The sequence below is a fragment of the Achroia grisella genome, unplaced genomic scaffold (assembly GCF_030625045.1).
Source record: "Achroia grisella isolate CSIRO2021 unplaced genomic scaffold, CSIRO_AGI_Agris_v1 utg558, whole genome shotgun sequence".
Lineage (NCBI taxonomy): Eukaryota > Metazoa > Arthropoda > Insecta > Lepidoptera > Pyralidae > Achroia > Achroia grisella.
Window position 1 is genome coordinate 887,460 of NW_026712938.1, and position 12,067 is coordinate 899,526.

Consider the following 12,067-nt stretch of genomic DNA (forward strand, 5'->3'; position numbering starts at 1 on the left):
CTATTTTACTATTCATTATTCTCAACAGCTGTTGAAGTTGAACCGAAGATTCCAACGTGCCAGAACTGTGGACCAAATGCTGATTGTATCGATAACCAGTGTCGCTGTCGAGCTACCTTCTTCGGAGAACCACCTTTTTGTCAATACGAGTGTCTCAGTTCTAACGACTGCGACTGGCATCTCACTTGTATTAATAAACGTTGTGTGGATCCGTGTCTCGGTGCTTGCGGCAGTGGGGCGCAGTGTTCGCCCATAGCACATGAACCGCGTTGCAGTTGCCCCCAAGGCACTGTCGGAAATCCTCTCGTACAATGTCGTCCCTTCGAGAATATCCGTAAGACAGGCTCACATGGAAGATTGCTTTTATTATCGAAAAGAAATAAAGAAATAAAGTTGCTAAATATGTATAAAGGAATTATTGTATAAACTGCGTAAATCATCCTATAAACGTTATCTACGTTTTCGCTTTTAAAACTTAGGCATGGGTTTTACTTGCGAAACTAGATTAATTGTTTATGCGGAGATATAACGTTATCAAACGCTTCAAGAAAAGCGCTTACCCAATTTGCTGCATTATAGTTTAACAAATGTAATCATAATGGTTTATTGACTTTACAGCCATACCACCAAACCCATGTAACCCATCGCCCTGCGGCCCCGGTGCAATATGTCGTACAAAAGGAGTTGGCGCTTCTTGCGAATGCGAGCCTGGTTTACTCGGTGATCCATATACAGGTTGCCGACCGGAGTGCCTTTCTGACTCTGACTGTTCACCAACACGATCTTGTATACGATCACACTGCCGAGATCCATGTCAAGGAACTTGTGGCATAGGTGCAGAATGTGAAACAGTCAATCATGTCCCGTTATGCTCCTGTCCTCCAGGAACTAGAGGAAATGCATTCGAAAATTGTGAAATTATAACAACTCGTAAGTAATGGTTAATTATTGTTTCATAGTATTGATCTGTTAAAAAGAAAAAATATTACAAACAAGTTTTTGATTTTTCATCTTTACTTGCAGCACCTCCGTGTACACCATCGCCGTGTGGGCCAGGTGCATTATGCAACGTGGTGGGTAACAGTGCTGTATGCACATGCCCTACTGGTACTAGTGGTGATGCGACTTCCACGGGCTGCCGACCCGAATGTGTTGTTAGCTCGGAATGTGCACGCGATCGCACATGTGTTCGTAATAAATGTGTCGATCCATGCTTGGGGGCGTGTGGAAATGGTGCACTATGTCGCGTGTTTGACCACGCACCTATATGCTCGTGTCCACCATCTACAACAGGGGATCCATTTATCCAATGTCGCCCCGAGGGTTAGTATATAATAAAAAAAACATGTTTTAATGTACCTAGTCTTGCCATAAATATTTTTACAAGGAAAAACTTTACTTTTTCTACTGCATATCATATTTATTACTGTAATATGTCTTAGTTTAAACATTAATATACAATCATTAAGTATATAAAGCTAATTCGAAATTATCTGCGTTGGCTGCAAAATAGCCCTTAAAACGTTTAGACCAGATAATCAATAGAAGCACGCACTCATACCATGGGAAACATTTTCAAGGCCAATCTTATGAATTACTGTAAGGATTCCAAATTACTAACTTATCAGTTATCCTACAGACATTACATCATTTAAATTAATGGCTATTTTATTATTTTTAGAACCAGCACCTGCAACTTACGACCCTTGCGATCCTAATCCTTGCGGACCTCGTGGAACATGTCGCGATGGCTCCTGCATATACCCGGAATGTATAGTTAACGACGACTGTCCAGGAGATCGAACCTGTATTAATAGAAAATGTTCAGATCCTTGTGTAAACGCATGCGGAATTAATTCATTATGCACTGGTGTTAGGCATAGTGCTGTTTGCTCATGTCCAGTTGGTTATACCGGTTCACCGTTCGTACGCTGTGAAAGAGTCCTCATTCCAATAGCAGCTCCACCCGTGCCTGAATGTGTCAGAGATGAGCAATGTGATGACAACGCAGCATGTGTCGACTCCCGTTGTTTACTTGTCTGCAGTTCCACTAATTGTGGTATCAATGCACGTTGTTTAGCTAAACAACACCGAGCTCGGTGTGTGTGCTTACCTGGCTATGAAGGAAATGCATACAGGGGATGTTATTCGGGTAAGTAAAATTATAATAATGGGCTTATGCTTTATTTTAGCACAGTGTAATAATAATTTTACTAATCTTTAGGAAAGTTAGTATAGCATGTAGCAAACCTAACATACCACTACACTCTGGTATAGAAAAACATTATGTAAAACTTTAACGAATTTTTATACAATATAGAAAATATCTCGTCGATTTTATTGTTTACGTTTAATGTTTTTATGCATATTTCAGTTCAATGTCATAGCAATAATGATTGCCCAGACGATGAAAACTGTGAAAGTGGATCATGCGTTAAAGTTTGCACGCGTATTCGCTGTGGAATTAACGCTCACTGTACGCCTCGTGGACATACAGCAATCTGTGAATGTGATAACGGTTCGAAGGGAAATCCATGGTCAGCGTGTCGTAGAGACGAATGTACTTCAGATAATGACTGCCCAACTTGGCTGGCTTGTAGACATGGCATGTGTCAGGATCCTTGTCCTGGAGCATGTGCACCAGAAGCACGTTGTACTGTAACACGTCACACACCGAACTGTGAATGTCCCCGTGGTACACAAGGCAACCCTAAAATCCAATGTCTACCAGGTTCGTATTCAATACAATAATTATAAGTACAGTCTCATAGTGTACATTTACATAAATCAACAGTACTTCATCTTTTAATAGTATTTCATCAAGTCGAGTGCCAAACGGATGCCGAATGCGCCCCGGATCTAGCATGCTTGCAGAATAGTTGTAAGAATCCTTGTGAGAAGACGTCTTGTGGAATAGGAGCTGTATGTCGTGTGACGAATACATTGCCGTTCCGCACCCTTGTTTGTGAATGTCCTAAGCCCCTTACCGGAGACGCGTCTGTAGAATGTAAACCAAGTAAGTAGTTTACACCATAGCATCTCAAATTTATTAAATCATATTAATAATATGAATGTCTAATATGAATTTCAGATAGAATACATGTCAGCAGCTTTTATTGGACTCTGGATAACAAATGTGCAAAGTAAAACTAGTTTATTTTTATTTTCGAACACGATTTTATAGAGTGTGTAATAGGACCTTAATATATACAAAGCACTTCCTGTACATAAACCTTTATACAATATTACACTGATTGTGTTTTATAGGTTTTGGGTATATATATAGAAATTTACTGTAGTGTAGAACTTTTTCTCATATAAGTGGTAAAACTATTAATGTATCTGTAAATAATAAATAACTGTATATTCCATAACTAGAACAATATAATTAAATAAATTATAAAATTAAGTCAAAATGATTACCCATTAAATGAAACTCCTTCAATTCAATAGAAGGCCAATGTAACGAAGACGCAGAATGCGGAGTTGAGGAGCGTTGCGAGAACAGACGATGTGACAACGTGTGTAATACATTGACATGTGGCGTCGGCGCCGAGTGTCGTGCTGCTGCACATCGCGCTTCCTGCCGTTGCATACCTCCTCTACAGGGCGACCCGCACCAAGAGTGCACACCACCCAGTTAGTACTATTATTGTTACCACTGAAATAAATATATTGTACACTATTTTTTTCATCACGCAGTTAAATAACTCATTAACTATTTGCTTATACAACATTAATTAATGATTTACTGACTTACTATTTTTTTTTATTTCAGGTACACCCAATGTGCAATGTACAGTGGATTCCGAATGTGCTTCGACCGAAGCGTGCGTGGCACAACGTTGCATACAAGCATGTGAAGGGGCGTGCGGTTCCGGTGCGCTCTGTGACGCGCAGTATCATCGCGCACGCTGCCACTGTCCACCTGGCACCGCTGGTGATCCTGCACGCTATTGCTATACACGTATGTATTTTAACAAACATATCTACTTGATTCAAAGTATATACATATATTTTTTGTTTATAATAATATATATGTATGTTTTGTTTTAGCTGAATGCACTTCAGATGAGGATTGTCCATTTGATAAGACCTGCATTAATGGATATTGTCAAGATCCATGTGTTCTCGGATCTCCATGTGGACGTGATGCCACTTGTGAAGCTATTGCTCACGTTGCAACATGTCGTTGCCCACTTGGTACCCAAGGCGACCCTCATCGCGCTTGCATATCAGTTGCATGCCAATATAACGAAGATTGCGAAGACTCACAAATCTGTAATCGTCTTAATCGTGCCTGTCAACCAGCTTGCTCTGAAAATAGCTGCGCCATCGGCGCTAAGTGTTCTGGTCAAAATCATCAACCCGTATGTACTTGTCCATCGGGTCGTACTGGCGATCCATATCTGCGTGGTTGCGCTAAAGAAGTCACTCTAGAGTGCACTGTAGATGCCGACTGTACGTCACCACTTGCATGTGTCAATTCGCGATGCACTGATCTTTGTGAAGTAAATCCATGTGACGTTGGGCTTCTATGCAAAATTGTCGACATATTACCTTTACGTGCGGTCGCTTGCATATGTCCGGATGGTGGACGCACCACACCAGATAGTAACTGCAAATCTCCACCGTCAGCCGAGTGCTCTTCCGATTCTGAATGCGTTATTAGTCAAATATGTCATCGTGGAAGTTGTGTGGACGCTTGCAAAGCGGATCCATGTGGACATAATGCTCTCTGTGAATCTATAGATCACGCTTCACGCTGCACTTGTCCTCCAGGATATAACGGAAACCCAAGAATTGAATGTAATACAGGTAATTTAATTAATTTTTTGAACATTTCAAATATATGTGAGTATAAACTCGCTAGAAAAAATATTGTACAAAATATAGTTGAACAATGAAAGCTTTGAAGTCGTCTTCATGAATTTCTGCTCATAATTTGTAATTATGGTAGCTTGTACGGGCTACAATAAACTGTATATTTTCGATTTATTAAATTTAATTATTACTTACCAATTTACATCATTAGTTGTGATCACAAACGTGAATAACATTTATGTACGTACAGTGATCAGTTTTATTCTTTTAGAGATCAGATTCAACTAGTTTTAAAACTGTGTACTCAAAACCAACACTAACCAATAATAAGTTTAGTCAATATAGAATAATATTTTTTTAGAACCAAGACAACCGTCAATCGCGGAATGCTACAGCAATGATGAATGCGATCCTGAGCGTGCCTGTATTAATAGACTTTGTGTCAATCCTTGCGTCGACTCGTGTGGCCCCGGAGCTCTATGTCGTGTTATAAACCATAAACCCCAATGTACCTGTCCACGAGGTTTTTCAGGTGTAGCCACTGTGCAATGTACAGCACGTAAGTAACCATTTTTCTTAATACATGAAAAGAAAATTCTTAGAATTGTCTTTATTTCTTGTTAAAGTGTAGTATAAAGTATTTATTCATAAATTCAATTATTTTCCTTCGGTATATATTTTATTAAATAAATAAACTCTCATTTACAGCTTTAGACGGATCGGCAATACTAGTAGGTTGCAAAGCGAACTCTGATTGTCCGCTGTCCCAGGCATGCATTAATAGCGCATGCGCAGACCCATGTGCATGTGGCACACACGCATCTTGCACTGTGCTGCGGCATCACCCCGTATGCTACTGCGAGTCCGGATATTCTGGCAACCCTTACACCGGTTGCACGAAAGGTTTTTATCATCATTTTTACAATGTAATAAAAATTAGTATAATATATACAACAAAATCTAATCACTTTTTTTAAAATAGAAATTACATAATTACTGTTCTTTACTATATGGTACGTATTCATAACAAGATTTTATTTCTTTTTAGTTGGCTGTTCGTCAGATTCTGAATGTTCCGATAGCGACACTTGTTATAATGGCGCTTGTGTAAATCCATGCATTTTAGAAGCACCTTGTGCTATTAGCGCCGAGTGTTATGGAAAAGGTCATCGACCTAATTGTCGCTGTCCTGCAGGAACTAATGGAAATCCTTATACTAGATGCCAACATACAGAATGTCAAATAAATAATGATTGTAATGATGATAGCATTTGCGTAAAAGGATCATGTCGTAATGCGTGCTCTTCAGAAGGAGAAAACCTATGTGCACCAAACGCCGAATGCATTGCCCGAAATCATGCTGCATCCTGTAAATGCCCATCAGTATTGCCTCTTGGAGATCCTCTAACGTACTGTGAAAGAAGACCGTCAGTCACAAATATTGAATGTCAATACGATAACGATTGTCCTAGTAAACACGCTTGCTTAAGAGATAAATGTCGTGAAGCTTGCACGGAATTAAAACCATGTACAGGTAATTCTCGTTGTTCTGTATCTGACAGTGTGCCATTCCGTACTTTAATATGTCGCTGTCCAGAAGGATATACACCTGATGAAAATGGTTCCTGTAAATCAGCGCAATTAACACCTCTTAGCTGTTCGTCCGACCAAGACTGCAGTGATCAAGAATCTTGTGTTAACAGAATTTGTCGCAATCCGTGCAACTGTGGCGAGAATGCGGAATGTTTTATTCGTGATCACCGACCCGTTTGTTCTTGTCGGGATGGTTACGATGGAGATCCATACCGAATATGTCGCACAGTTGGTTGTCGCACCAACTCTGAATGCGAGTCGACCGAAGCATGCATTAATGGCAATTGTATTACCCCTTGTCTTTTGAATAGTACTTGTGGCCCTAATGCCGAATGTTATGTAGAGAGAAATAATCCACTGTGTCGCTGTCGCGCTGGTTTTGAAGGTGATCCTTTTATCGGCTGTAATGCAATCGAATGTAGATCTAACGGCGATTGCCCACATGACAAACTATGTCGAGCCCACAGATGTATTGATCCTTGCCTATCTGGAAACAACTGCGGAATTAATGCTATTTGTCTAGTACGAAACCATATTACTGTTTGTAAATGCGAACAAGGATTCACTGGAAGTCCATATATACAGTGTAAACCGGAAATTACATCTGAATGTACAGTTGATGCCGATTGTCCATCAAAATTGGCTTGCTTGTCATCGAAATGCGTAAATCCATGTACAGTTCTGCGACCTTGTTCAACCCCAGCACGATGCGAAGTATCACCAACACTACCCGTTCGTACTATGCTGTGTACCTGTCCGCCAGGATATGTTAGTAGTGGTGGTGGAGTTTGCCGGCCAACAGAACCGATCAATAGTGTCGAATGTGAATTAGATAATGATTGTAATACAAATCATGCTTGCGTGACATCTGTTTGTACCAACCCATGCAAATGTGGACCAAATACTGATTGCCAAATTAAAGACCATAAACCAGTATGCGCGTGTAGACCAGGTTTCATCGGTGACGCACGAACTGGATGTTATGAAATCTTATGTACATCAGATCAACAATGTTCAGATGATGAAAGTTGTATTAATAATCGCTGCGTCCCAGCTTGCTCTGTTGAACCAGATGTATGTGAACAATCTGCTGAGTGTTACGGCGTAAATCATCGAGCATCTTGTCGTTGCAAGATAGGCACTGTAGGAAATCCATCAATCGCATGTACACCAATCGGTTGTCGTGCAGATTCGGAATGCCCACCCGATAAATCTTGTATAAATTCAAAATGTGTCAATCCATGTACTACAGAAATATGCAATGAACCGGCCGAATGTCGCGTACATTTCCACGAAGCACACTGTGTGTGCCCACCAGGATATCAAAGCACGGATACAGGATGTAATAAAACTCCGGAGCCTCAATGTATATCGGATATCGACTGCCCATCTGGAACTGCGTGTCTGAACTCCAAGTGTATTGACCCCTGTCTTGAGACAAAACCATGCGGTATTAATGCTGAATGCAAGGTCGTCAACACACTTCCTGTCCGCACAATGGTATGCGAATGTTTAACCGGATATAGAGGAAATGCTCTGATAGAATGTACACCTAATAAAAGTGAGTATTATTAGAAATTAAAATTAATATCATTATTTTTTTAAAGTTTAGACTCGTTCAGTGACTAAGTTAGAATATAATGTGACACAATCTTTTTCACTCAATTTATTCATTTCAATGTTGTTTTATAAAGTCACACATAAGATTATGTAAACTACGTATATGCTATAATCTTGTACAAGTGCAGGAAAATTCATAATAAAACGTTACAGACAAGCTAACAAAAAATTTAAAAAAAGAATTAAATCTATCTCGTTACTAGCAGTGCGAAAATAATGATTGGTCATTCTGTTTAAATTATAATTTTCATATTGAATATTATTTATCGACCTTCCTTATCGAAACTGTTTTATTTATTTTCTAGTTCCAAGAGCAAAATGCATAGAGGGACAAGGTGTTGATGTATTAGGTGAATGCGTACCCTGTCACTACGAAAACGGATACATAGTGGACAGTCGTGGACGATGCGTATGCGACACCGTGCGTGGGTATACGACACGCGGTGATACATGCGTTCAAGCGGGCTGTGCCTCGGATAACGAATGCGATAACCATGAACGATGCCTCAACCGCGGCTGCGTCGACGCTTGTGCTGCCGAGCCTTGCGGTATATCCGCTCTTTGTAACGCAACAGCCCACCGCTCCCATTGTACTTGCAAGCCTGGATACTTTGGCAACCCTAAAGTGCAATGTAATTCCAGCACTCCACCCGATATTAGTTACCGCACTGACTTCCCTCTGCCAGACATGCAGGTATGATAAGAATAGTTTACCTAAAAAACAGATACATATATGCTATCAGTCTCAATCTAAACAGTAATAGAGGATTTACGAAGTAAACCTAGAAACAATATTTCCGCAAGATTTATGGACATCTAACGTAACATACATTTTCATGTACATACAACAAATAGTCGAATCAGGAACTTCGTCAATTTACGAATTGATTAAAAATATATTTTGTATTGGGAGAGTAGGTACATGTTGTATACATATAGAAATGTATACTACTAGTCGCCCAGTGGTCGAACTTCAACGATACTATATAATTTAACTAGCTACTCGCTGGCTTCGCACGGGTGTACATGTATTATATATAAACCTTCCTCTAGAATCACTAACTAATAAAGAAACCGCTTCAAAATACGTTGCGTAGTTATAGTATTATTGTATTATTTCGAACACAAATACAATTTATTTTTAAAAGACTTTGAATATTTATATTTGTTTCCGAATTATCAAATCAAATCGTGTCTACATTGTAAGTCATAATCTGTGTCAACAGGTACATTGCTTAGCAAATGGAGTCCGCGTTAGCCTAAAAATTAAGGATTTCAACGGAGTATTATACGTAAAGGGTTACAGCAAGGACGAACGCTGCCACCGTGTCGTACATACTACAGAGAATCAGGAGAGCCCTGTAGATTTCACCGTTCACTTTGGAGATTGTGGCCTCGTGCATATTAATGTATGTCGTATTTTACTTAAAGTACCGAAACAATTATCTCAAATAATACATTTTCTAAGTGTACATTTTCACTCAACAGGGTTTAGCAAGCTTCGTCTTAGTCATGCAGAAACATCCAAAACTAGTGACATCCAACGCTAAAGCGTTCCATATAAAGTGTATCTATCAAACAGGCGAGAAAAATGTAACTCTTGCATTCAACGTATCTATGCTCACCACTGCTGGAACTATTGCAAATACCGGCCCACCGCCCACCTGTTCTATGAGGATTGTAACTCGTACTGGCGATCAAGTCAGCTCTGCTGAAATCGGTCAAAACTTGATACTACAAGTAGACGTACAACCATCCAGTAAGTAGCCTTATCTTAGTTTTTAGCTAGATTCCATTTTATCTATATATATAAATAAAATTGTAGTGTCTGTTTGTAATATTGAAATAACCGTTTTTACATGCATATGAATAAAAATACGGTACATACACTTAAATTTTTTTTTTAATTTTTAACTATAATTGTCTGTCTGTTTGTTTGGGCTAATTTCTGAATTAGCTGGACCGATTATGACGGGACTTTTATTGGCTGGTAGCTGATGTAATAAGGTGCGACATAGGCTACTTTTATTTTAGAAAAGTAAAGTTTAATTCTACGCGGACGTAGCCGCGAGTACAATTAGTATATAATAATAACAGATAAACATATTGCTAATAAAAACATTTTTTAGGTATTTACGGTGGATTTGCACGTAGCTGTATCGCAAAAACGAGCGAAATATCGACGAAAGCAGAGAACGAACATATAGTTACGGATGCCGATGGTTGCGCCACGGACGCGGCCATTTTTGGTGAATGGGAACGTAGCGAAGATGGTAGCGCCCTACGAGCCTCTTTTAATGCTTTTAAATTTCCCAGCAGTGACAACATTCGATTCCAATGTAACATACGTGTATGCTTTGGAAAATGTCAACCGGTAAGTGTAATAAATAATGATATTGAAAGTATCCATGTATAAGTTATGTAATGATATCTTTTTATAATTTATTTCATATACAAACTATAAGTACAAAATTATTTATTAAGGTTAATTGTCGTGGCTACGACGCTTTTGGAAAACGAAGAAAACGAGAAGCTATCGACAACGATCCATACAACACCCGATCTATGGGCAATGAAGGCCAGCTGCGAGAGGAGGTGACGGTCGAGTCGAATCCGATCATGACATTGGAGCGACGCGACCCGTCTCGTGTAGCGCGCCAACGTGACGGCTCCGCAGAAGGTGCAGGAGGTGCAGGCAGCGCTGGAGAAGTATGCGTGTCAGCAGCTGGCTTGGCCGTAGCACTAGCGTTAACTGCGCTGCTCGCACTGGTGGCCGTAGCCGCTGCTGTGGCGTGTTGGCTGGTAGCGTGGAGACGCGCGCGACCGCCACCTGCACCGTTACCTCACCCGCCCGATTTTCCAAATCCGCTGTTTCAGCGTTAAACTCACTGAGATTCGCTAGTCTTGCGCCCCGCTCCTCCGCCGGCGCCGGGCGGTGTCGGCTCTTCCTTTTCCTCACTAGGACTCATTCTGTGTGCGCCGTCGGAGGACCGCCGGGCGAGGACGTCGCGAGCGCTTTCCCTCGCATGCGCTCGCCACGCCCTACTTAGATTATTTAAAATATCATATTGTAATAATATTTTAATTAACGTGGAATCGTCGCCTCCTTTAAATTTTGTGATATTCATAATATAAATATTCGAAATCACCATAATTGTATGTAAGTAAAACGAATATTAATTATATTTAGTGTAAGTAAATAATAATAATTAATAATACTGACGTGGTTTTATTATAAATCCCAAAAATATAATAGGCTATAAGACCTTTTCAATTTAGAAATTATTTTAAGCCATAGCATGCCAAGTACCTACCATTACCCCCTCCTGGAAAGCCCTGCACTTCATTGAACCTAACATATATTTCTAAAATAAAATAAAGTCCCTATATCCTTGAATAATTTATACACTCTAGAACATACGCGCTGTTGCTGACGCACTGGCCATATAGTATTATATTTGATATTTAGATTGTATTTTCTATTAAGAATTTTATTATATATTTTTGTATATAGAGCCTTAGTGTCTAAGATTGTGACAGAAAACAACACGAGCCTTAGGTTCAAGTAACATATTCAATGCAAATACACTGTAGAATATGTAGTTAGTTAAATAAATATAAAAAAACACTGATGAGGAAAAAAGTTACAGGCGATTTCAATAACCTCAAGTACGTGCCAGGCGAATCAATAGAATGCGAGCTCCTAGCTCTCGATTACCATGGTAGACTTTGTAAAAAGTAATCTACGTGGGTACCACAGTCTCACTCTATTTCATTCATCAAGCAGCTTGCTTTGTGTGTTGTGCTTCGGTTTTAGGGTCTCACATGTCCTGTCCTTTGCGGTCTTGTAATTTCACAGCCTTAACTCAGTTAAGACAGTAATATTGCAGAATAAGGCTGGATATCTTAGTCAATGGCAACGCATGGGCACACCTATGAAGTTGAGCGTCAGCTCGTTTGCCTTTCCATTAAAATTTTTAGACGTAATCATATTTTGTAAATTGTTGAAATATTTAAGAATCGATACCAG

The 12,067-nt window shown here is 39.7% G+C and overlaps 1 protein-coding gene across 1 annotated transcript in view; it reads left to right on the forward strand.

Moving 5' to 3' along the window:
- LOC131848470 (uncharacterized) overlaps positions 1-11,242 on the forward strand; it is a 95,139-nt gene extending 83,897 nt beyond the window's left edge. Inside the window, exons 118-134 of the mRNA XM_059198347.1 lie at positions 29-334; positions 619-930; positions 1,024-1,323; positions 1,682-2,152; positions 2,375-2,731; positions 2,813-3,016; positions 3,454-3,639; positions 3,779-3,967; positions 4,057-4,818; positions 5,186-5,383; positions 5,533-5,727; positions 5,873-7,978; positions 8,343-8,731; positions 9,264-9,446; positions 9,526-9,796; positions 10,167-10,411; positions 10,522-11,242. Of these exons, the coding sequence (XP_059054330.1) occupies positions 29-334; positions 619-930; positions 1,024-1,323; positions 1,682-2,152; positions 2,375-2,731; positions 2,813-3,016; positions 3,454-3,639; positions 3,779-3,967; positions 4,057-4,818; positions 5,186-5,383; positions 5,533-5,727; positions 5,873-7,978; positions 8,343-8,731; positions 9,264-9,446; positions 9,526-9,796; positions 10,167-10,411; positions 10,522-10,920 (7,073 nt within the window). The 3' untranslated portion in view covers positions 10,921-11,242. The remainder of the gene's footprint in view (positions 1-28; positions 335-618; positions 931-1,023; positions 1,324-1,681; positions 2,153-2,374; positions 2,732-2,812; positions 3,017-3,453; positions 3,640-3,778; positions 3,968-4,056; positions 4,819-5,185; positions 5,384-5,532; positions 5,728-5,872; positions 7,979-8,342; positions 8,732-9,263; positions 9,447-9,525; positions 9,797-10,166; positions 10,412-10,521) is intronic.
- Positions 11,243-12,067: the final 825 nt, after the last annotated feature.